Source organism: Silene latifolia, chromosome 7 (genome assembly GCF_048544455.1).
Source record: "Silene latifolia isolate original U9 population chromosome 7, ASM4854445v1, whole genome shotgun sequence".
Lineage (NCBI taxonomy): Eukaryota > Viridiplantae > Streptophyta > Magnoliopsida > Caryophyllales > Caryophyllaceae > Silene > Silene latifolia.
Genome location: NC_133532.1, coordinates 123747965 through 123772817, shown reverse-complemented (window position 1 = coordinate 123772817; position 24853 = coordinate 123747965). Strand labels below are relative to the sequence as shown.

General features: G+C 36.9%; 2 protein-coding genes across 3 annotated transcripts; one reads left to right on the top strand and one right to left on the bottom strand.

The window, feature by feature from the left end:
- Window positions 1–243: 243 nt before the first annotated feature.
- On the bottom strand, window positions 244–7567 carry LOC141592927 (protein STRUBBELIG-RECEPTOR FAMILY 3-like). Of its 2 annotated transcripts, none has more exons than XM_074413816.1 (17): window positions 7050–7567; window positions 6315–6468; window positions 5135–5264; window positions 4957–5028; window positions 4790–4855; window positions 4601–4669; window positions 4272–4343; window positions 4106–4177; window positions 3953–4018; window positions 3812–3877; window positions 3134–3513; window positions 2465–2835; window positions 2112–2383; window positions 1849–1984; window positions 1176–1294; window positions 929–1085; window positions 244–725 (listed from the first exon to the last, which is right to left on the bottom strand). In XM_074413816.1, exons 2-17 carry the CDS (start codon window positions 6424–6426, stop codon window positions 651–653), a joined length of 2235 nt encoding a protein of 744 aa, XP_074269917.1. In that variant the 5' UTR covers window positions 6427–6468; window positions 7050–7567; the 3' UTR covers window positions 244–650. The 2 variants fall into 2 exon arrangements, with proteins under 2 accessions (XP_074269917.1, XP_074269918.1); XM_074413817.1 differs by having other exon boundaries at window positions 7011–7052.
- An 11220-nt stretch (window positions 7568–18787) lies between these two features.
- Window positions 18788–24037, top strand: LOC141592931 (lipoyl synthase 2, mitochondrial). The gene is made up of 4 exons (XM_074413824.1): window positions 18788–19358; window positions 21506–21717; window positions 22519–22898; window positions 23767–24037. The coding sequence occupies exons 1-4, from the start codon at window positions 18883–18885 to the stop codon at window positions 23896–23898; spliced, it is 1200 nt and encodes a 399-aa protein (XP_074269925.1). The 5' UTR covers window positions 18788–18882; the 3' UTR covers window positions 23899–24037.
- Window positions 24038–24853: the final 816 nt, after the last annotated feature.

Here is a 24853-nt window from a genome sequence, read left to right as displayed (position 1 = left end):
GGTTAATGTCCGAAGTAGGGATGATTTCCCAAAAAATCAAAAACAATTACTACATGACCTATGAGTCAAGACCAATTCAAATATTGTCTTCCACAATTATCAATCTTACAACTTTACATAACAGAAGATCTCACTTGTGACGCCTCAGAACACTTTTCCCACTTGCAATTCCACTTGATCTCCCACTTGCAACTTGTGAGACGTCACAAGCTTGTAACGAAAAGTGCCCGTCACAAATAAAAATTTTGTGTTTACATAAAGATTGAGGCACTCTTTAATTTCTTTCTCAAAAACAATAATATTACAACACACCACTCAAACTGAGAGAAAGCATCACAAAACCCTAAAATGCCCATCACTTTGATGGGAAAGCAACACTAATAATGCTAGCAATGGCCTATACATAGACAAATTCTAGTTTAAGACTATATCTGCCTTAAACATAAAACGGGTTTCTCTGAAGATCACTCTACATATTCCCAATATTACATACCACTAGTAATACAATAAGTTAGACTACAATGTTAGATGATATCAGGGGGACCATGCCTAACTACCTGATTCAGCTTGTTGTAAATCAGTGTCGCTTTGCTCGACAGGGTGTCGGAAAATGTGAATTCATCATCGCTTTCACTGTCTGATACTTTAGGTCAGGATTCTCTCTTAATCATGTTTAAGAGGTCTTGGACGATTTCCGACATTGGAGGCCTAAATTCAGGCTCAGCCTGAAATAAATCATGGACATCATGAGAGCTTATGTTAAAAGAAAGAACCATTTGCATGTCTTTCTCCGAAGAGAGTGTGACATGTTAAATTCGTCTGAGAAAATCCAGATTTTGTTTTTCCTATTTGCGCTGACAGTCAGTCATGAAATTCTCGAAACAATATTCATTAGGAGCTTGGATCCACCAGAAAAGAAAAAAATTACCTGAACGCAAAGGGAAATTATATCTGCAAAACGAGACAAGGATTTGGAGGGGTATGACCCGTTCAACGAAGGATCTACCATGTTTGATAACGCGTCAATGTCATGCAGCTGAGGAATCGCCCATCGAACTAGAAATTGTTCTCCTCTAGGCCGTGCACTACAAATTTCGAAAAGACAGGTTTATGCATCACTGAAATCAGTAGTACATGAACTTTGTTGGGACTGCAAGTCTGCAACTGTAACTAACCTGTCATAGGATTTTCTGCCTGTAAGAAGCTCTAGCATGACAACCCCGAAACTGAAAACATCACTCTTAAGAGTATATGTTCCTAGCTCAAGCTCTGGAGCACCATAACCGCCCAATGACTGCAAGATGATAGCATAAGTTTGCTCGGTCAGCTTAACAGTTAACACAAAAATCATATAGGCATATAATTGTCTCATCATGTGACAATCCGTAAGGCCGTAACTGTTGATTGTTTATTGCACATGGGGAAAATTAAGCATCCCTTTTTTTCTTCAACGAAAAAATTTTGGGACGCGTATATGTTAATGGTTCATCTATCATGGTATCAGAGTCAGGTTGACCAAGAGGTCACGGGTTCAAATCCTGGTAGCCTCCAATAACTCACGAAGTGGAAATTCAGCACATGGTATGAGGGGACCTGTGCAGTGTGCACTAACCACTCTTCGAGGCCAATGGGCACTCGAGTGAGGGGGCGTAATAGGAATAAGTATAATAGTTGGGCCTCAACCATCACCTTAAGATTTTGGTTGAGATGGTTCATCTAACAGCATGTTGCAAGAAAAAATACAACCTTTATGCCGAAGGTCTAATAGAAAAATCAAATAATTCAATTTTGATTCGAGAATATGTTACATCACAAGAGCTGAGCGAGGACTTTTGGTGGAAGGAATACCTGAATTGTAAGAGAATCAAGTAGATGAGCCAACCCACAGTCCGAGATTAAAGGCTTAAGCTTATCATCAAGAAGGATATTGATGGATTTGAAGTTCTTATGTACAATGGCAGGCTGAGAGGTCTCATGCAAATACCTTCCGAAACAAAGTGAAGAACAAAGTTAACACCTTTGCATAGACAAGTAGCTATAGATAACGCGAAACCTTTAGCTTAATGGTTTAGATTTGCTAAAGATTCAACGTGATTGTAAGAGAGACTTACTCGAGGGCTTTAGCAGCTCCAAGGGCTATTCTAACACGTGCAGTCCACGAGAGTTTTTTATGGATCTCATCATCGAGATGCAATGCATCATATAGAGTCGAGTTGTTGCAGTATGCATAGACAATTAATTTCTGCTCATATTCAGAACAGTATCCAATAAGCTTAACGATATTTTCATGTTGTATTTTAGAGATGAGAGAAACCATCTGAGCGAAATCATCTTCGCTTTGCTGTCTCGAAGCAGCATTATTGAGCTTCTTCACTGCCACAACCTGCAAAGATAGATTAAGGACAGAGTAGTTAGCTATCTGTCCGTCATAATGAAAGGCTGGTTGAAACTCGAGAATTTTTACCTTTCCATCAGGAAGGTCAGCCCTATAAACACTGCCTAGCGTGCCATCCCCTATAAGATTATCTTGGGAAAAGCTATTAGTATATTGTTGAAGTGAAGCAACGGTGAATGACTTCACAGAACTCGGAAATGATGATGTTTGTGTCATAGCTGGAACTGTTGGCGCCAATGGTATCAAAGTAATGTTTTCATTGGAGTAATGACGAGGAGGTGGCACAGGCTGGATTGACACAGAACTGTTATTGATTCCTGTCATGTCTATGGAATGAGTGTCCTTAGTCACAGCAACCGGAGCAATTTGTTTTACATCAGTCCCCCTTTTCTGCTCCGCGTTGCTAATATTAGCGGTTTTTGTAGACGTCTCTTGAGATGCTGAACAAAAAATTATATACAAAATAATATCATGTCAGACAGGTTTCTATTTTCAATGGAGCGAAAGACTTGTTATCATTCAGTGCAATTTTCAACCCAATTTTTATTCAGTGATTCGGAGAAAGCCTCCCTATGTTGTTCCCACGGGGTTAAGGTTGCATACATCTGAACCCCCTTACGCCATCACAGTCAGGAGTCGTTGAGGTATTGTCGTGATGTTTTTACAGTCATGTCAAAAAAAGGCTACGAAATGAGAAACAGGTAATTAAACAAAATTTTACTATCATGTAAGTCTCACCTATAATGCCTTGATTCTGTGTTTGAGGTAACGGATCACCGTGTTTTGGCTTCCTTCCTGTCTCTTCATATGAATTTTTTACATCCCCCTGAGTTACATTGTTAACTGCTTTTCTTCTTTTGCACCATCTTACAATACCAAACCACAATCCCAACACAGCAAGAAGAAGTATAAAGACCGCCAGCGCAGCAACTATTACCGTCTTTTTGGATTTTACTTTATCTGAGGACTTTGAAGGGCTTGATATATCTGAAGCCGAAGGCGCGTTTCTAGGCTGCTTAGATGGCATATCTCCGGGTAGAGATGCCTCTGGTGCTCCTGCTGGGGATGCAGATGGAGGTGATGGAAGAACGCTGGTATTGAACGGATTTCCAGAGCCTCTGAGATATCAACAAGCATTGCTATTACACATGAACTTACATATGACTGTAATTCTGTAAGTCTGTAAACATGCACGGCCGCGCCCTTCCTACATGCGTTAATAACACGGATTTTTTTGGAAAACCCATATTTTAAATTGCGTGAAGAATTGTATCAAATGACATTACATCACGATAAGAAGAGCATTGAATTTAGTGAGATTATTTTATCGGATCATAAACAGAAATGAAGAACATTGAGTTTTTGCTTCATTTGATGCTCCTATTAATTAATTATCAGTTGCTTTAGAGGTCGCACCTGAAATCGGGAAGGGAGAGCAATTTAGGAGGTATAGGTCCTGAGAATTGGTTGTTCATAACATTTCTGCACAGAAGACGGCAATTATAATTTGATTCACCGGACTTTGAATTAAATAGGGCGACATTCTCAACATCTTACAGGTTTATCAGAGGAAGGTTTTGTAAGACATCAAGTACTCCTGTAAGTTTATTATCCTGCAGAAGCCTGCAATCGAAGACCTAGATAAGTCCTCAAGACAGAAGGAAACTGGAATGCGGAAACTAGGTGCAACCGTGCAAGACCAACACTCACAGTGTTCCTAGAGAAGATAAATTCCCCATCGATGGTGGCAAAGGACCGCTTAAGTTGTTTCCTGAGAGATCCCTGAACCAATGGAAAGACGTGATAAGCAATAGCGCAAAAGAACAATACAACATAAATATTGAAGGAAGCTTGTCCGTATAAGACGGTTCCTTACAAATTTATCAGTCCACTGACTTGTTGAAAGCTATCAGGTATCTGTCCTGTTAAATTATTCTTGTTTAAGGACCTGAGAATGTAGCAGCCAGATTTAGAGAAGTTCAGTAAACTAATTTCCTCATCATCGCCTTCGACAAAAGTAGGGATTTTCTAAGATAAAACCAAGTCTTTTTTAATATCATGGCTTTCAATACTAGCATGTACCCTCGATTTTAGTACATAAAACTATTCATGAAGTTTCGAGGTATAATAAACAAATTTAACAAAAAGGGGCATATTATAGAAACTGAAGAAAAAAGTGCCAACGAAAAATTCAGTGAAGCTTACAGGTCTGTCAACTGGGTCAAAGCAGACAAGTCGGGAATGCTTCCAGTAAACTGGTTGGCAGATAGGAAGCTAGAACAAAGGATAACGATAATAACGTCAAAGACTTAGTAAGCACTATGAAGATAAAGCTCGGGTATCATAAAAGTGTTGCATTGCAAACATAACAACCAGAAGGAAAGATGTACATACAAACTTCTCATTGTCGGAGGCAGATTTGCTGGGATGGTACCTCCAATATGATTGCCGCTGAGGTCTCTGATTTATGAAATTAGCTTGACATTAGTAACTGTCAACTCAATATTCATTTAGACTTCTCGAGTAATTAATATGCTGATGCCCAAGGAAATAGAACTCACATTGATATGATTGAGGTAAAAGAATTCAAAGTAGTGCCTAATTGTCCTCCCAAATTGGCAGTAGTTAACGATCTGTATCAATCAACCGAACTCAGATACATTCTAGAGTTGAGTACTTACAAGTTACACCTATGTTACATCTTTATATCTATTTTTAATAAATAATAACTAGACTTACATTCCAGTAATATTTGTGTTGACACAAAGTACGCCTTGCCAACCTTCCGTACATGGGTCTCCTCCCAATGGAACCCACCCAGGGAGCGGAGGACTTCCAAGTGCAGCATATAAATTATTTATAGCCGATACTGTGGCACCAAAAATCCCAAAGTTAAAGAAACAACAGCATTGTAAGCTCCTAAGCACTACAAATTAACAGATGTATGGAGACTTATTGCCCTTAACTAGTAAAAACCATCGACAACAAGACAATAACCAGGCTAAAATCCCACCAATGGAGGGTCGCAAACGGTCAAGATGAATGCCTAACCAGTTTGACAAGCGAAAGAACAATAACAACATTGCATAACCATGTGCAAATTAACAAATGTAGCTTGTTTCACCTCCAATATTCCCAGAGTTAAACAAACAGCAACACTGATAATCCTAAGCACTACAAGTCTACAAATCACCAAATATATACAGACTTAAGGTCGAAACAAATGCGATGCTAAATGATACGGAGTAGTTCCAAAAATGAAAGAAAAACAACATTGGACAAACAAGTGAAGATTAACACATGTATCATGTATGTAGTCTTATCCCTAACTAGCTAGTCATAAAAATTACTCAAGTAGGCACCGATAGAGTGTCTCAGAAGGTCTATATGCAGTGGCAGCACAAGGGAGCTAGCAGTCACCACCAGCGCAACGGAAAAACTAAAGAAATTGATACTTTTTTCCTAGTTTACCTTATTTCATAACCAGTTCACCTTCCTAACTTCAAATTATGGCTCCGTCACTAATAATATGTACATAGGTTTACCAATAACAAGGACCATACATTTTTTTGGAGCATGAGGGCACTTTTAAGTTCTAATACTGACGGAATTCAAACCGAGATCATGTTTACCAATAACAAGTATGAAAAAGATTTCCAAAGACTTGCTTTTTTTTTTGGTCTAAACCATCCGGTAATGCGAACCACATTGGGCCGACTAATCCGGATTTCGGGGCGTGTCCAAGGATTACGGTATTTAAACCCCTCCCAATCGCAGTTGTGGGGGATCGATCCGCAGACCTCCCTACCAAGCGCAGCCCCATGCTACCACTGCGCCAACCAACGATTGGTCTAAAGACTTGCTTAACAACCAATAACACCATATTTATGAAAAACAAGGAAAAAAAGCAGAGATTTACCATCACTGGGGTCTGTTTCTCCGGAACAATACGACATTGTTATCGACATTATTATCACCATCATCAACCAAAATGTCCATTTTTTATGAACCTTCAAATTCAAAGACTCCATTTTTTACCTTCTCTTTTTCTATCCTAAGTTTTGCTCATACCACTGCAATGAACTCCACACAAACATATCAATCAGTGAAGAAATAATTTAAAGAAACAAAAAACAGCAATAAAAAAACACAAAATTGCATTGTATCTGACATTGAACATTCAATAAAGTAGAATAGTAAAGCAAAAAGCCAAAAAGTAAGCAGAACCCAGAAACATATTCATGTTGAATCAACATAAAGTTAATAAAAAAGTAAAACTTGGTAAAATCAAATAATAACATGAAATCACAATCAAGTTCAAATCTTTCACAAATTACAGAATGACTGTTCATTCACAGTAATAAACGAGTGCTTAACCAAATTTTAAAAGACCGTCTCACACTGTAAGACGATGTTACACCAATAATTATAGTAAAGCTTTAGTCTTGGGAAAGTTGCAAAAGAATGAACAAAAAATAATCAAATTTTAATTACAATCAAGTTCAAATCTTTCACAAATTATAGAATGACTGTTCATTCACGCTTCACAGTAATAAACGAGTGTTTAACCAATAAAAATACCGTCTGTAAGTGATATGTAACAAGACGGTCTTACACGATAATTATTGGGAAGTTTTGGACAAGGGAAACTTACAGAGAAATTAGAAGCATGCACAAGTTATGAAGACTGAAGAGCAAGTAAATGAATAAGTGTAGAAGAAACTTAAGAGAATTTCTCAAAGTTGTTCCCAAAATTCTTGAGAATTTAGTAACAACTTAACAAGGCACAGATCAAAAGGTGTAAATTAAAGAAAATGGGCCAAAAAATATGTCAGAAAAACTCTGAAATAACCCAAAAAAGTTGGGATTGTATACGCTCTTCTTGAGAATTGAGACTTAAGAATGCTTTGTTTCTTTTGTTTTTTGTTCCCCAAAACACTTTCCACTTCTATTTGTCTCTCTGTTTAGAAGGGTCTACAAATTACAAACGGCTAACTTCATTATTGTACTATTTGGTACTGTACTAATTTGATTAGGACGGGTTTAATCTTTGAACGATCTAATGGTCGAAATTTTAAGTAATGAACGATGAGGCGGAGATAAAATAATACTCTGTATATTATTAGATCAATTTATTAGACGAAATTGACCAAAAAAAAAATGTTAATTTGGTTTTATCGTTTAGGATATAGTATAAGGAGGGTGTTCAAATTCTACTCCGAATCTCACATGGTTTTATCGTTTAGGATATAGTATAAGGAGGGTGTTCATGAACTATTGAAGATGACATAGGATAATACACAATTCTCGTTTAACCGAGAAATATCCATCTTAAATAATAAAACGGGTTAAATAGATAGATGGATGAGAAAAAAAAAAAAAAAAACATAATGTATAGGAATTAACAAACTCTTATCTCATCTTTCTCTATATGGGGGATATTTGACCCGTTTTATAATCAACTACTTAAAACGAATATAGCATGCAAACTACGTACATCAGATAAGCTACCCTAGGCAGGAGACTAACCAAGGATAATATGAGTACAAACTATACATGAGTAACATGAGACATGACTATGCATGGTGATTGGTGGGTGGTCTTGTTATAAAAGCAAAAGAAACCTTAAATTACGGTAGCGTTATCTTGTAGTTTTGGGTCTTCAATCTTCATTCTTCAAGTGATAATAATAACTTGTCCTGGATACTTTATGACCTGTAGGCCTGTAGTTAACAAATGGGGTGTTTCAAATAATTGCGCTTTTGCATGGCTTTAAATAGGGTAGAGCAAAAAATCCGATTATTCAAATTGATCTGATATTCGATCCGAATCTGATCCGAATGTTTGGATATCTGATCCGAAAGCTAAGTTTGGTTTGGATATCTGATCCGAAATCTTTGGTTTTGGTTTGGATATGGATATTAGAATTAAAACATTTGCATATCCGATCCGATCCGAAACTATAATTTTCTAGTATAATTTCGAGAAAATAAGATTTTATTTGATACAACAACTTAATTAATGTTTAAAATATTAGAGAAATATTTAGGTGGTACTTAAATTTTATGTCGAGAACATTGGAATAAGAATACTAAAGAAAATCATCATGTAAGACTATGAATATAATCGTGTTTCAAACTTAATTTTAAAGTAAATTCTAAAGTATGGATATCCGATGGATATCCGTATCCGATCCGATTGTTTTGGATACCCGAACATTGGATATCCGAAACATTTGGTTTGGATATTGGATATCTAACTTCAGGATTTCTAATATGGATATCCGATCCGAACTAGCACTTTGGATCAAATACCCGATCCGTACTCTGCCCTAGCTTTAAATTAGCACAAATTTTCGTTAGAAGACGGGAACTATCCGTCACAAGTTGAAGTTGAAGATGGATAGTGCTCTTTCACAATAAGCAACTAACAAGTGCACTATTTATAGGGTGCGCCCTCCTCCCTCCCCCTCCCCCTCCCACTTGCCTTATTGTGAGGTTGACCTTATCCATCTTTAGCTTATAACGGATAATATCCGTTACCAGCAAAATACGCTTTGTTTAATTAGTTAGTTGCTCTTCCAAAAGTTCATAACTTGATAGCTTAACATGATCAAAATTCCCTACAAGATCTTAGGTAGATTTAGGGTGATAATGAGTGGAGATAGCTCACGATCAACTTGAGATCGGCTCGGTTAAAGCTCGGTCAAAGCTTGGCTCGAGCTCGAGAGTTTAACGAGTCAAGTCGAGCAAGCGTTGGCTCGAAACGAAAAGTTCGTGAGTGACTCGAACTTGTGTGATAAGATAAGATATATTGCTTATAATTTGTTAAAAAAAAAAAAAAAATTATCATGATCATATATTTGTATCACACATATCAAATGTCTCACTCATTTGCCAAATATTTTTACATATAAGTTTTGAGTCTTGTTATTGAAAATATCGGGAAAAAAAAAATCAAAAAATTTACAATTATATATAGTCTCGATTTGAACTCGCGTTAAAGCTCGCAAGCTTGATAATGAGCTTTTTTTTTTTCAAGCTCGAGCTCGAGTTTTGGTTCTTGAGCACAAGCCGAGTAAGGCCAAGCTTGGGCTCAGCTCAGCTCGGCTCGTTAACATCCTAGCTAGATTACATTACTTAATTAATTACAAGTTTATCTCTTGCCCAAAAACTAACGCACGATCAAAGTGGTCACTATTTATTATAAAATGGTCACTATTTATCATAAAATAGTCTTTTTTTTTTTCAAAAAGACACGACCACGTGAGAATTTGTAAATATAATAAGCATTGTCTTAAGTGTAAAATGAATTGAAAAAACAATTTATCTTTTGTACTAATAAATGATTTTACCAATCGGGTATATGAGACCACTTCACATCTACAACAACCGTCTTGAATAAGTATTTGTATTTTACGGGTATATTAAAATACATTTAGCAACGAAATATCCCTACAAAATAAATGTAACCTTTATTATTTTTCGAGGAACTAAACACTATCCGCTACATCTAGAGTAAAGTATTAACTTAACGACCTAATTAAGATCTCTACTTTAAAAATAATATTGTTCATTATCATATACTTGTATGTGAGTATGATGTTCAAAGCATAAATTTCGAGTTTACGTTACGAAAATCTTTTATCTTCTTCCCAACTGCAAATTCGAACTTCGCCATTAATTAGATATAATTTGGTATTTTATTTGTATTAGATTATCAATTTGTATATATTATTGTTTTTGTAATATTGTAATATCCGGCCTTTGTGAGACACGTACTTAGACCTTGGGAGTCGTAAGAAGAGGTTTAGACCGATAAGAGAGCACTCAGAAGGGAAGGATAGCCTTACACTAGACCTGAGCCTAGACCGAATGGTGTTGCAGCGGATCGAGTGGGTCTACTCGGTCGACCGAGTGAGTCCACTCGGCCGAGTGGAGTGCTATTCGGCCGAGTGAGTCCATTTCTCCCCTAACCCTAAAATCATTTTCACCTTCCTCCTTATCCCCCCTAATTCCCCCCCCCCCCCCCCCCCCTCTCTAAAACCCTCACAAACACCTTCAACTTGGGATTCAGGCTTGGATTAGAAGATCTACCACCTTCCTCTTCATCTCCTTCACCTAGTAAGTAAAGATCTCTCATTTTCTACTCTTTAAACCCTAACTTTTGGGGAAATTCGTCATGGGTAATTAATTAGTGTTTAGTAGGTGTATTTGGAGTAATTAAGAGGTGATAATAAGGCGCTTTGTAGTGTATATTAGTATATAGGATGTATTGTGATAGTTATCATGTGATTTGTATAGGATAAGACGGTTTCGTTCCGTATTCGAGTAGCTTGAGGAGATTGCTAAAAGTTAGGCTAATCCTACTCGGGTTCAATGATGTGAAGTTATTTATATTGATGTTGTAGTTAGTCTTGCATAATTAGGACAATTGCATTATAACATGTTTAGTGGTAATCACATCATTAAGAGGATGATTATAATATGTTGGTTGTGGTTCATGTATTGGTCGTCATCACATATGTTGGAGGAATTGTTGTTAGTTGTTGTTGTTGTATTGTTGTTGTTGTTTTGGAGACGTAAGACGGTTGATGACCGTCTTACGCTTGGGTCGCCTCTTGGAGCTTCCCACTGCAAGAGGGATGTGCATATTGATGGCTAGAGTTTGGAGGGACGCGTGTGGTTGAGACACGACGTCTGGCAGGTGTTCCGGTTGGCTTCCGAACCCGGTACGTCTGGGCGTGACCCGGTACTTGTTTGTGGTTATCAGTACGTCTGGGCGTGTCCCTGTACTAGTGTGATTGTCGGTATGCCTTGGTGTGTCCCGGTACCATGGTGGTGGTCTTTTAGTACTATGTCATTCACATTGGTAGTCATATTGCATGTTCATACTTTAGTTGTGTTGTCTTTTATTTGTCCATTGAAACTGACGTTTGTTGTGTCCGTGTGTTTGTCACCTGTCTCTTTTTGGGTGGCCTGTGTTGATCCATATGATGTTCTTTGGTCATATGGGGAGCAGGTTAGGTACAGGTTGTTGGATAGTACGCGGGAGACGGGACGAGCTTGATGAGTCACGAGATGAGTATCACTATTTAGATGAGTATAGTAGCCATGAGTTGTAATTTATTCATTAGTTATGATTTGTAATCACTAAACTTGTCCTTTATAATAAATGTTTCTTTATCGTATCTCCGATTTGCTGCCTCGGGAAACCGAGAAGGTAACATCTCCCAATTACCTTGGCCGGGTAAGAAGGGGGTGTTACAAATATTTTTATGTTCCTATTGATAATAATAACAAAGACTTTGTAGAGACGGTTTCTCAATAACTTATTAAAAGTGTAGTTGAAACCTTAAAAGGTATCTGAAACCTAAAAAGGTAGCTGAAAATGATCAGCTGATAAGGTAATTGATTTTTTTATTAAAAGTGTTTGGAAATTAGCTGAAAGGTAACTGATATGTGATCAAATGACGTAAAAGGGCATGGCTATTATTGTTATCGTTTATGCTTTTGCTATTATTCTTGTGTTACTATCATTGACGTTGTTAGTAATAAAGTCATAATGTAGTTTTTTCAATATATTTGCGCAAGTTTTTAACATGTTTCAAAGAGTGGAAACAATCATTAATATATCACGATTAGGTAAAAGAAAAAAAAATCAAACAATATATCATCGGAAAATGTATTCTATGGATACAAAATTAGTTCTCTATTAAACTTATACACACACAAAAAAATCGTTTTTTTCCTGTTAAGTGTATTGAAGAAATTTGTTTAACGGCTTTTTGTGTTATTTGAGAGAAGTATTGAATGAGGTGTCAATTGACAACATTAAAAAAAACAAGGGTAAAATAGGTAGACAAAAAAGAATCAGGTACCTGATTTTCCAAATATTACATGAGATAGCATTTCATTTCTCCTTTTTTGGTCAAAAAAGGTAGTTTCAAAGAACTTAATTTTCTTAGGAACATACAATTCATGAGAATTAAGTTCCCTCATCCAATTCAAGTGAATTTCGGAAAGGTGTTTGGTTGCTCATGTAGGAATAAAATTCCACAGAAACTTCCAATGACCACGAGGGGAGTAGGTAAGCAACTTCCCACATCATGTAGGCATTGGAAGTTCGTGGGAAATTTTAATTCCTACATTTTCTAAAATTTATGGCAACCAAACAACTCATGTTTTTCAAAATCATGGGATTTTCCAATGCCTGTGTTTTCTAAGTGGCAACCAAACGACCCCTAAAATAAATAAGGTACCTTATTTTTTTGACAAAAAAGCTACTTGAGGCAAATCAGGTACCTAAAGTGTACTGCCAAACAGAGGCCGAGTGACCACTTCTTCGTACTCTTTTATACAGTATTCGTAACCGTTTTATTCTTAATTGTATTTGTATATCAATCTGGTTTTTCATTTAAGTACATATTTTCTTAACAATCGTACCAAATTTATCATAAATTATTATAACCATTTTTATTACAATACATTATACATTAGGTATAGCTTGTACTTATTATATTATTTTTGTACCATTTTTATCTCAAATTATAATATATCTCTCAATAAACTTATTAAACCGTCTCTTAAATAACTTATTGGATGATAGTAGAGATATTCTCTTGCCGACTATGGAGCAACATTTTATGCTCTATCTGCACAATTCTTATTTGTGACCGACAAAATCCGTCACAAACTTGTAACGTGAGACAAAAGTGCAAGCGGGAGGGCAAGTGAAAGAGAGTTGCGAGAGGTCACAAGTTTGCATTGTGACCGTCACAAGCAAAATGAGTTGGGTAATCGTCACAAGCAAATTAAGCTGTGTAATTAGAGTCTTAGAAAGTGTATTATTTCACAGAACTAAAAAATAAAAAATAAAAAGGAAAATTTTCATTAAGAATCCCACGTTTGGCATGTCGTGAATTCGTGATGTCGACCATAAATTATCCAAGGTTTTTTCAAAACAATTCCACGTTTGGCATGTCGTGAATTCGTGATGTCGACCATAAAAAGAAAAAGAAAAAGGGGAGATAATGAGACGAGACAACTCGCAGTAACTCGAGCTCGGCTTGGTTAAAGCTCGTCTCGTGTGAGCTTGGCTCGAGAGCTTAACGAGTCAAGCCGAGTTAACGCAGGCTCGGCTTGAAAAGCTCGCGATCAGCTCGAACTTGTGTAATTAGATAATATATTGCTCATATTTAAAAAAAAAAATTGTCGTGATTATATATTTATATCACACTTATCAAATGTCTCATTTAATTTCCAAATATTCGTATATATAACCTTCGAGCCCTATTACTGAAAATATCGAAAGAGAAAAAAAAAACGAAAATTCAACAATTATATATATGCTAGATTTGGCTTTAGCTCGCGTTAAAACTCACAAGCTTAATAATGAGCACAATTTTTTAAAATTCGGATAAACTCAAGCTCGATTTCTTTTTTTACGAGTACAAGCCGAGCAATGTCAAACTCGGGCTTGACTCTGCTCGTTATTACCCTTATAAATAAGAAGAAAAAGATACACAAATGTGCATGCTATTTCGGATCTTGGTGAGCCTATGTGACACATTTTATAGTTTATCTTCAAACTTGTACAGTAATTTACGAGTAGTTTTTTAATGTTTTTTTTTTTTTTGGTAATAATGAATTTTAGATAGCCATCACTTAGCTTGTCATTTTCATCATTTGAGAAAGTCGTGTATAAGTAATAATAATGCTTCTTACTTTATGTATGCAACTAGTTATTATCACTAAAAAAGCCACCCGACTTCTTACCAAATACTTGATCTCTAAGTAAAATGGATGATTATAACGTTTAAGAAATAATTCACAACTAACTCGATTAGCAATTTCATCAAGAAATTGTCATTAGGGAGGTGAATTATTGCGGTTTTAATTGAACCTTGTTGTATTAAGTACGTGTATAAGCTTGATTCGCACTTATTGAAAGAGAGTCTCTGTTTGACATGATACGAATATGCGATTTAAACCCTTACTATACATTAATCGACAGTAGTAGGACTGATTCATTGATTTATTAGGAGTAAGGATCCTCTCCATTTATCAAAAAGAAATGGAGGTCCATTACTTCTCAATGGTCCAGATTAATTCTTGGCTCGATCGGATGGTTGTAGATTTATTTGAGAAAGAAAAGGTAAATGGGTGGAGTGGAATATATAATAGAATAATCCTTGTGAGGAAAAATGGACCAAAATATAATGGAGAGAATCCTTGTCCATTTATTAGGCATTCAGTTTCATCATAATTTTTCGACCAAAGTCATCTCCACATCGACCACATGTAGACCTGTACTCGGGCCGGGCTGGCCAGGGAGCGGACCGGGCTCTCCTGATAAGACCCGGGCCAGGCCAGGGGGAGGGGCGGGCTTGGCCGGGCCCGGGCCGGGCTGGGATATGCTTGACCTGGGCTAGGACACGAGGCGGGCTGGCGGGCCTTACCATTTTATTTTTTTTATTTTTGCTAAAGTGGAGGGCCATGGATGGGCCGGGCTGGAATTTCAAGACCCAGGCCAGGCCAGGGTTAACGCCGGGCTAAGGCTGGGCCGGGCCGGGTCAGCCTGTGCTGATGGCTAGCTCTAACCACATGTAGTCTAATGGAAGAGAGTCAATGGAAGAGAGTCAATGCAAGAGAGTAGAAGGCCGTGGTCATCACATAGTCTGTTGGGTTTGTGCCTTGATTCTGTTAGGCGCCGCTTCGAACGACTATGCGGGGTATGTTTTGGACCTTTATTAGGTCATTCTGTATTAGGTCTTTGAGAGTACTTCCTCCATTCAACTCGACTCTACCACTTTGCTTTTTCACGTTCGCCAACGCGTGTTTTACGCGGTAAATATCGTTAGCTACGTATTTGCAAAAATTATAAAAGTTAAAATATTTTTAATGTACTCGTAAAGACGAATCAAACAAGATCCCACATGAATATATTTTCACTTATATATTGAGAGGAAATCGAGATTGAATGTGTATTTGTGAATAGTGTAAAAAATAGAAATAGGTAGAGTGGAGTTGAATGGAGGAAGTATTATATAAACTCTCTAAGCCTCTACCTAGCAGTTATGCTTATCATACCGACAGACTCTGTAATTTGAAAACTCCTCACATATCAATAAAACTCTTTCTGTTCTGCCCTATGGACGTAGCTAACACACCGTTAGTGAACCACGTAAATCTGTGCGTTTGTCTCTTTATTGTTCTTTATTTGTTTTTTCTTGCTTCCGTTATAACATAGTCCACTGTCCACTGTCCACCAAAGTTGGTTGGTGTAAGTTATAAGGCTCTCATCTTAAATAAGTGATAAGAAGTTCAATTTTTGCCTTTTGTAAATGAAAAAAGTCAAATTCGAGAGCTGTCTACCCATTAAATTACCTTCCATATCCCAAAGAAAATTGTCCCAACTGTCGATAGAAGATACTCCTGATCAACACCAAAAAAAAACCATAGTCCACTGTCCAACATGAACTATGATTTCATAGAATTTTGGTTGGACATAGGCCAAACCAAATTTTGGGCCAAGATTCGTAGGTCCATGCCCAAGGGGAAAAAAGATTACGCATCTGATGTATTACCTCAGACCTTGTAATTTTTGAGCATATACACATTTTTTCTGAGCATATTATCATTTATAAATATAGTTTTTGAGCAATATTATATTTTTTTTAGTGTAATGTTTTAGTAAATGTGCTCAAAAACTTTATCTTAAAGCAAAACTCAAAAACTTTAAAATAAAACTCAGAAAATAAACAATAAGAGGTACTACCTCAGATGTATAGTCTACGAACTGATGCCCAAGAGATGTCCGTTCAGTCACGCTAGTTTCCTTGCCTTCTTTATGTATTTGAGTAAGTCTTTTGTAAAATAGTTTTACAATATGACATTGTAAAATCGCTATAGTAAAACATCACTAATTGTTTAATAGGACGGTCTTTTAGTATAAGACCAGTCCATTAATAAACAAGCCCAATAGTTAAATAAGCAAAAAATAAAAAAAAACACCACAGTACCAAAAAAAAATAGAGAAACCCAACTGGCAACTCCATCCCATGACCTTCATCGCACCTATTCATCTCTCTTAGCCATTGATGTCTCTTATAAATGGCAACCTCTACTCCAATTTCATAAATATTTATCATTCATATCAAAATTTTATCAAACGCCCATGATCTTGTAAATAAAACACTTGGTTTTTAATCTGAAATTGGTAGTCATTAATGTAAAAACTAACCTTATTGTAAATAATAAGCAATATTCTAAACATGAAGTTTTCAAGATAAGATTGTGAATTTGAAGCTAAATTTATTAGAAGTTTAACTCTGCATATGAGTAAGTTAAAATTGAGAGTTAACTATGTAAAGATTTTAGGATCCAAGATTTTGTGTTAAACCCATAATTTTCAACTTAAAATTCAAAATTTTCAATCTAAAAAAACAAGTATTTAACTTAAAAAAACAATTAGTCAAAATCTAAAAACATGAGTATTTAACTTAAAATTGAAAGTTTTTAATTTAAAATTGAAGGTATTGACTTTTAGTTTCAAACCTGAGATTTACAAAATCAAGTTCCACATCTAGGTAGTTGGCATAGACACCATTCTTCAACTTTAGTCTTAAAAAATGGAGGAATGAGAGAAAGGTCGAAAAATAATGATGAAACAACAATTGTGAACGTGGAGGAGCAAATTATAGAGGAGGTAGAGTAGGCGGCCATGGTCAGAACGCGGGCTGTAGATGTGGTGGACGAGTTGGTGACTTGGCGGCATATGGATGTGGGTTGTAGTTGACAGTTGTGGGAGACTGACGGAGAGTATATGTATAACAGTAAGTGTATAGAGGAAACGAGGGGTTTTCATTTTTTTCCCTCTTATTTTGTGTTCTATTGGGCCATTCTCTTCTATTGGACTCGTCCTATGATATAGGACGGTCCTAGGGGTGTTAATGAGACGAGACAGCTCGCGAGTTACTCGAGATCGGCTCGGTCAAAGCTCGGTCAAAGCTCGGCTCGTGTGAGCTCGGCTCGGGCTCGGGCTCGGCTCGAAAGCTTAACGAGTCAAGCCGAGCAAAGGCTGACTCGACTCGAAAAGCTCGCGAGCGGCTCGAACTTGTGTGATTACCTAAGATATTACTCATATTTTATAAAAATATTTTATCATGATTATATTTTTGTATCACACATATCAAATGTCTCGCTGATTTGCCAAATCTTTTCACATATAACCTTCGAGCCTTGTTATTGAAAATATCGAAAGGAAAAAAAATAAAAAAATAGACAATTTTATATAGGCTCGATTTGGGCTCGAGTTTGGCTCGAGCTCGGTTAATAGCTCGCAAGCTTTATAACGAGCGCATTTTTATCAAGCTCGGGTAAGCTCGAGATCGGCTCGAGCTCGAGTTTTGGTACTTGAGCACAAGCCGAGCAAGGCCAAGCTCGGGCTTGGCTCGGCTCGTTAGCACCCCTAGACGGTCCTATAGGAGAGTTGCTGGTAAAACATATTACTCCGTATTGGACTAATGGGAGAAAGTTATTGTCATTAGAATTATTTAAGTGTACTTAAATGAATCATATGTCTTGTTTTCATGGATAACAACAATGTGAATTCAGCTGAATTTATAGCATTTTAGACATCATGTATATATATTGATAAGAGACTATATAAAACGTGCTTAATTTATCAAGTTCTAATTCTTGAAAAAAAAATGTAATGTAAAAATATTAAATAAAGCAAATTATTTTCATAAATTTTTAAACTTACTCTAGATGTCTCTTATATCCGTTTTAAGAATAAAACAGGTCAACTAATACATCACTTATGTGTGGATGAGACAGATTTTGTTTTTCCTTATGTATTTTGCCTTTGTCTTATTCATCTCATATGAGCATACTTAACCTGTCTTAAACTCACAACAGATAAATGAGAATTTGTGTTACGGTCAATGAAATCAACCTGTATTATTGAGTTTTCGCCTAGGTAACACACTAACGCCAAAACGGACACGGATATGAACACGACACGAACATGTGACACAACATCTCACGAAATTTATAACACGAGACATATAATTTAATTTAATAAAATATATTTATAGTTATAATTAACGTACCTTTTTATTTTTGTAAATATATTTGATATTAAATTTAAATAATTGATGGTAAATTTAACTTTGACTATAGCTTAATCTCATTCCCCAGTCCCACATAAACCCGTCTTCTAATAAATATGTTTCAGTTTTTCGACACCTCATCCCTCATTAATAAGTATCTGACCCATTTATTAGTCGTGTCCGACGAGCGTTATATCGGACACGGGACGACTCGTTAGAAAGAGTGTCCGTACTACCTCACATAAGAAAATCCTTTTTTTTTTTTTTTTTTTTTTTATCCAAGAAAAGATTCTTAAAAAAAACATAAAAAAGTTTGTTGAAGATAATAGGGAGTTTGTTCAAACTCCCCAGCCCGCACCACCCAATAGAAATGCATACACCACGACTAACCCCTCTCCTCCGCCACCTCAACAACCACCATCACCGCACCACCACCGCAACAACCACCACAACACTCTCTCTCCTACACCACTACCGCCATGAATCAACCACCACAACATCGCCCCCTCCGCCGCCACCATCACCACAAACCCTAGAATCTCTCCGCCGCCGCCTCGCTGCCGATGCTCCAACCCTAACCGACTTCATCCGCGGTGGCGATTCACCGTACTCCGTCGAAGTCGGTACGAAGAAGAATCCATTACCGAAACCTAAGTGGATGAAGGAAGCGATTCCTGGAGGAGAGAAGTATACGAAGATTAAGAAGAAACTTAGGGATTTGAAATTACATACTGTTTGTGAAGAAGCGAAATGTCCGAATTTAGGTGAGTGTTGGTCTGGTGGTGAAACTGGTACTGCTACTGCTACGATTATGATTCTCGGTGATACTTGTACTCGCGGTTGTAGGTATGATCTTATGATTTGCTGAATTTTGATTTTTGATTGTTTGAGATTCGGATTTTTACTTGCATTTTTGTTAAGATCGATTCGTAGTCTAAATTTGAGAGTTTGACTTTTGATTTGTGCTAAATTATGATTTTTGATGCGGAATAGTAAGAATATGGTGATTTGAATCAAGAGAATTGGACATGGAGATTTTCTGCTGAAGTTTTGAGCTATTTTAGTTGATTTTACGTATACTCAGTGACATTGTTTACTGTTTGTGAGGAGGCAGAGTGGCTGAATTTAGTCGGAGTGCTGGTCAGGTAGTGAAAGTGGTAATGATACATTATGATTATTGGTGATACTTGCACTCGCGGTTGTAGGTATGATCGAATTTTTATTTGCGATTTTGTTTTAGGCTGTAGAAGTTTACTGAGCTGGATTTGTAAGGATTATTGGCGTGAATATGAGTGCTTGAGGTTTAATTTGTGTAGAATTATGATTTATGACGTGAATTTGAGTATTTGAGGTTTGATTTGTGTTGAATTATGATTTACGCCGTGAATTTGAGAGTTTGAGCTCTGATTAGTGGTGTGGACTTTGGTGATTTGAGTTAAGAAGATTGTAGAAGATTTTCGGCTGAGGTTTTGAGCTAGTTTATTTGATTTTGGTGAAATTGTATACAGTTTGTAACGAAGCTAAGTGTCCGGATTTAGGCGAGTGTTTGAGGTTCGGATTTTAGTTTGCGTTTTTGTTATGAGCTGGATTTGGAATGATTTGTCGCGAATTTGAGAGTTTAACATGTGATTTGTGTTGCATTCTGATTTATGGTGTGAAATTTAGTGAGTTGAAATTGAGTTGAGAGGATTGATTCAAGGAAAATTTCAGTGGAGATTTGATGGTAATTTACCTGATTCTTGATTCCTCGACGTTACTTGCACTAGTAGGTTGTAGGTATGATCTTGTTGTTAGCTTAGATTGATAGTCTGAGCTGTGATGAAACCTTGGTTGATCTTCCCGAGCAGATTGGATAAATCCGCTACTTATACGTTATAAGCCTATTGGTGCTAAAATTATGAAATTCAGCTTTTACAGGTAGCTCAGATTTTACAGGTAGGTTAACACTGTTAAGTTAAGATCTTCGGAGGCATTGGGTAATTAGTCTCATACTGTGTGTTATTTGGTAACTATCTTAGTCAAGGCTTGATCTATGGGTGCCTTCGGTTGAATAATTGAAGTTCGATTACAACTTTAGCATTTTATGTGGATTTCTTTCAAGGTTGAACTTGATTAGAACCAATTTCCATCACCAATTAAAGCCTTGTCTAATCGAACCTCTGAGTATTTTAATCTTTTAATTTAATGGACAAGCTGAAAGGGCTATACAATCTCATTTTGCTAGTGAATGATTTGCAGCAGGCAATGAGAAAACATGTGTGTTATGTAATGTACAGGCATAGTTTTGCAGCATATAGTATGAAAACTCATTTGGCCTTTATTTGTTTACTGTACTGAGTTGGTTACTGAAGGGCGTCGGTTGTGAAATCTGTATAATCAATTGGTGTGTGTTGCTTGAAGGATTTAGCTTGTAGCAGTAAGTCTGAACTCTGAATATCTGTTACTGCGTTTGATATTGATAGATGAACCACCTTAAGGTGATGGTTGAGGCCCAACTATTATAAATATTCCTATTACGCTCCCTCACTCAAATGCCTGTTGGGCTTGAAGAGTGGTTAGTTGTGCACCGGCTACCGTGTGCTGGGTTTCCACTTCGAGTTTTTGAGGAGTTTTGAGGTTGCCAGGATTTGAACCCGTGACCTTCGGTCACACTGGCTCTGATACCATGATAGATGAACCAACTCAATCAAAACCTTAAGGTGATGGTTGAGGCCCAACTATTATAAATATTCCTATTAGATATATTAAGTTTGAAGCCATTAGTTATCAGTCGGTACATTCTGAAGATATAATTTACTGGTGGCGTGGGAGCTATGCTATGGTAAAGTTGTGATGAGAATGTCTTTCCATTTCACAAAATGGGATAATATGTCATTTTCTGAGAAGTTCAGTAAAATGAGTAACATCTATCATTTGGATTGACTTGGTGTTTTTTTTTTTTTCAAAATTTTAATAATGTTTATCCTGCTTTCCTGAAATGTGTTACTTCTCAGGTTTTGTAATGTCAAGACATCCAGAACTCCTCCCCCACCTGATCCAGACGAGCCTAAGAATGTGGCAGAGGCCATTGCATCATGGGGCCTTGAATATGTGGTGATTACAAGTGTTGACAGGGATGATTTACCTGACCAGGGTAGTGGTCATTTTGCTGAAACTGTGCAGAAATTAAAGATCTTGAAGCCAACTATGCTGATAGAAGCCCTTGGTAATGGGAACTTTTGAGCCGTTATTTTTGAATCGTGCTGTGTAGTTTCACTGATACTGCTATTTGTCAACATGCTGTCTTATTAATTAAACTTAAAGCATACTCCCTCCATTCAACTCCACTTTGCAACTTTGGTTTTTACACGGATATTAAGGAGCGAATTAAAAAAAGTATTAAAAGTACATGGGTAAAGAGAAAGAAGAGGTTAAAAATATTAAAAAAACATGAAGGTGGGGTTTTATGGTGGGTTAGTGTGGGGTATGGGTGACATTTTTTGTAAATAAAGATTTTCAATAAGGATAGAATTGTCATTTTTTTAGCCAAATAAGGAAACCTGTAAAGTGGAGTTGAATGGACGGAAATGGAATACATGTAAAATGGAGTTGAATGGAGGGAGTATGCTACTGTGTGTCCCAAATATACAACTCAAGACTTGAGTATCACGCTTTAACGGCATTTGTGTTCATGTATTATATGATTCCTTATTCCTTGATAATCGTTGTAGAAAAGAGTCAGAGTACCTTTTATTGTCCTCAATTCATGTCTGAAAAATATTAAACACAAGAGTAGTTTAATTGCATTTCTTAATGATGCTAATTATTGTTTAGCTTTGTATAACTCATCTATTACGCTTAATGCTTTTTGTAGTACGAAGTACTACATTATTCACAGCAACCAGCCTGTTTTACATTTGCAGATTTTCTATAATTTTCCTTCTTGATCTCTTTCTTTTCCCCTTGTTCTCATTACTCCTTTAGTCCTATGCTTCTATTGTTCTATAATGTTTTCCTACTTCTGCAGTTCCTGATTTTCGTGGAGACCCTGCTTGTGTCGAGATAGTTTCCGTTTCTGGGCTTGATGTTTTTGCCCACAACATTGAGACAGTTGAAGAGCTTCAGAGTGTAGTTAGAGACCGCCGTGCTAATTTTAAGCAGTCTATTGATGTTTTAAAATTGGCAAAAGAATATGCTCCTGCTGGTACCCTAACAAAGACATCAATCATGTTGGGCTGTGGTGAAACACCTGAGCAAGTGGTGAGCACTATGGAAAAGGTGAGAGCTGCTGGTGTTGATGTAATGACCTTTGGTCAGTATATGAGACCTACAAAGCGCCACATGCCAGTGTCCGAGTACATCACTCCTGAGGCTTTTGAAAACTATAGAGTTCTTGGAATGGAAATGGTATGATCTCGCTCTTCTGAATTTGTTAGCCTCTTGAGATTGAAAAATTGCAGTATGTTTAACTGTTTAAGCAAGATTCACTGTTATTAAGTGCTGTTTAAGATTGTTTTTAGATACTTTGGTATGAAGCTAGGTCCCAAACCAAGTGACTCGTAGTTCCCAGTTTGTGAACGAATAAAATGATCTCAAGCCAGAACCTCAATACTTTTTAGCACCCGAAGGTTCTTGAGTCAGTAGCGGAGGAAGAGCCTGGAAGTCTTTTCGAAGCTTGGTTCGCGGCTTTAGAAAGCTTGTTTTTTACTTTTAGCTGCGAGGTTTTGGACGAGATCTAGAACTACCCTCAACGGCTTGAGCTTTTGAGGAACATAAGCCAACACCCAGCTCTCATGAGCGGGAGAGTTTGTAACCTAGTTTAGGTTTGTTTCGTTTCACCAAATTTTCGGTTTGATTAGACTGGATTGGTTTTGTTTCATCACATTTTTGGTTCTATTGGTTCTAGATTCGGTGGTTCTGGCCGGGTTTCTCCAGTAGGGTGGCCTTTTGCCTGCTCTAACACCTACTGGTTTGAGTGCGTGTGTGGTTGACAATTAAATCACCAAATTTGCAGTGCTGGTATTGAAAGTATTAGCTGTCTGAAAGAATCTGCATTCATTTTCCGAAAAGAACAGAATATCGGGTTGAGTTCGTAACCAAATTTGTTTTAGGTCAATTAATGCCCGGGATCCTTTCTCCCAAGGATGGCAAGGATACTAGTAGATATTTACATTTACGATGTGTACCCCTCTTAAATTGATATATTTCTCATATTATTATTTTTTTTTTGTGAAAGTGTAGCTGTCGAGCTCATTGTCAATTGATTGTCATGCAGGGATTCCGGTATGTGGCTTCTGGTCCCATGGTACGATCATCATACAAAGCAGGTGAATTCTATATCAAGTCAATGATAGATGCAGATCGAGGAACCTCATCCTCTGCTGCTAACAAGGTTTCAAGTGTCTGACATCTGACAGGTTATACTATTAATTGAATATTTATGATTTTGTGATTTCATATCAATTGATTATCCTTTTTTTTTTGTTTCATGTTGATAACCTTAAAACTGTATACAAGAAATAAATCAGCGCATTATTTTTCCTGTATACTCAAGCTGTGAAACAGGTTTTCCCCCCCTTCCCTTCCTTATCTGTTGTCTGTCAAAGTAGACTACATCTTAGTTCTCATCTACTCACCTCCCGTTCCACGCACGTTAGGGCCCTTTTAGATCTTGATGGTAAATGTTGAAGAACTGGAATTGAGAACTATAGTAGAATTTTGCTGTTGTAGATTTGATTATTATTTTGTTTGTAATTTTCCGTCTCCAGTTTGCTGGTCGAAATGATAAATAACCCCTTTTTATCCCGACAGTTTTGCATCCAGTAAACAATCCCTCCACTATTATTTGTTATTTCTAATAAAATTTCATCGGTTTTAACACTTCAATCATAGTTCTGCACCTTAAGAATATTTTACTTGATGAAATGAGTGCAAAATCAAGATATTCCAATACTCCTTTCTTACCTTCATCTTTGGTTCTTGTTTATTATGGGGTCATCCAGAGAGAGTCTTGGTGTTTTCATGACAGCATTATATATATATATAGACGTTTTTTTATGAAGCAGTAGAGATATGTGTCATATGTCATTGTTTACAGGCCAGAAAGTTTGCAAAGTTAACTGTTTAGAGCAAATATTATGTGCACAGGTCTCCTTAAAAATTGAGAGGCGAGATTCACTTTAGGTTGTTGGTAATAACAGCATCATGCTCTCCCTAGTGTATGTCTAACCCGAACCATGAACGGGTTAAGCTCGAGCAGTAATTCTAGCTAGTCTGAGCTTCACTTGGTATCATCTGTGTAGGGAAGATTGATCTGTACTTGTTTACTGTTAGCATGTCATTATACTGCATATTAACTTCTT

What these genes read in the sequence shown, in the direction of transcription:
- LOC141592931 (XM_074413824.1), top strand. Translation starts at nt 18,883, where the DNA reads ATGCATACACCACGACTAACCCCTCTCCTCCGCCACCTCAACAACCAC. An exon ending in ACTTGTACTCGCGGTTGTAG is followed by an intron (nt 19,359 to 21,505) that starts GTATGATCTTAT and finishes GTTACTTCTCAG; the next exon opens with GTTTTGTAATGTCAAGACAT. An exon ending in TATGCTGATAGAAGCCCTTG is followed by an intron (nt 21,718 to 22,518) that starts GTAATGGGAACT and finishes CTACTTCTGCAG; the next exon opens with TTCCTGATTTTCGTGGAGAC.
- LOC141592927 (XM_074413816.1), bottom strand. Translation starts at nt 6,426, where the DNA reads ATGGAGTCTTTGAATTTGAAGGTTCATAAAAAATGGACATTTTGGTTG. An exon ending in AACACAAATATTACTGGAAT is followed by an intron (nt 5,029 to 5,134) that starts GTAAGTCTAGTT and finishes TGATTGATACAG; the next exon opens with ATCGTTAACTACTGCCAATT. An exon ending in TTTACCTCAATCATATCAAT is followed by an intron (nt 4,856 to 4,956) that starts GTGAGTTCTATT and finishes TTCATAAATCAG; the next exon opens with AGACCTCAGCGGCAATCATA.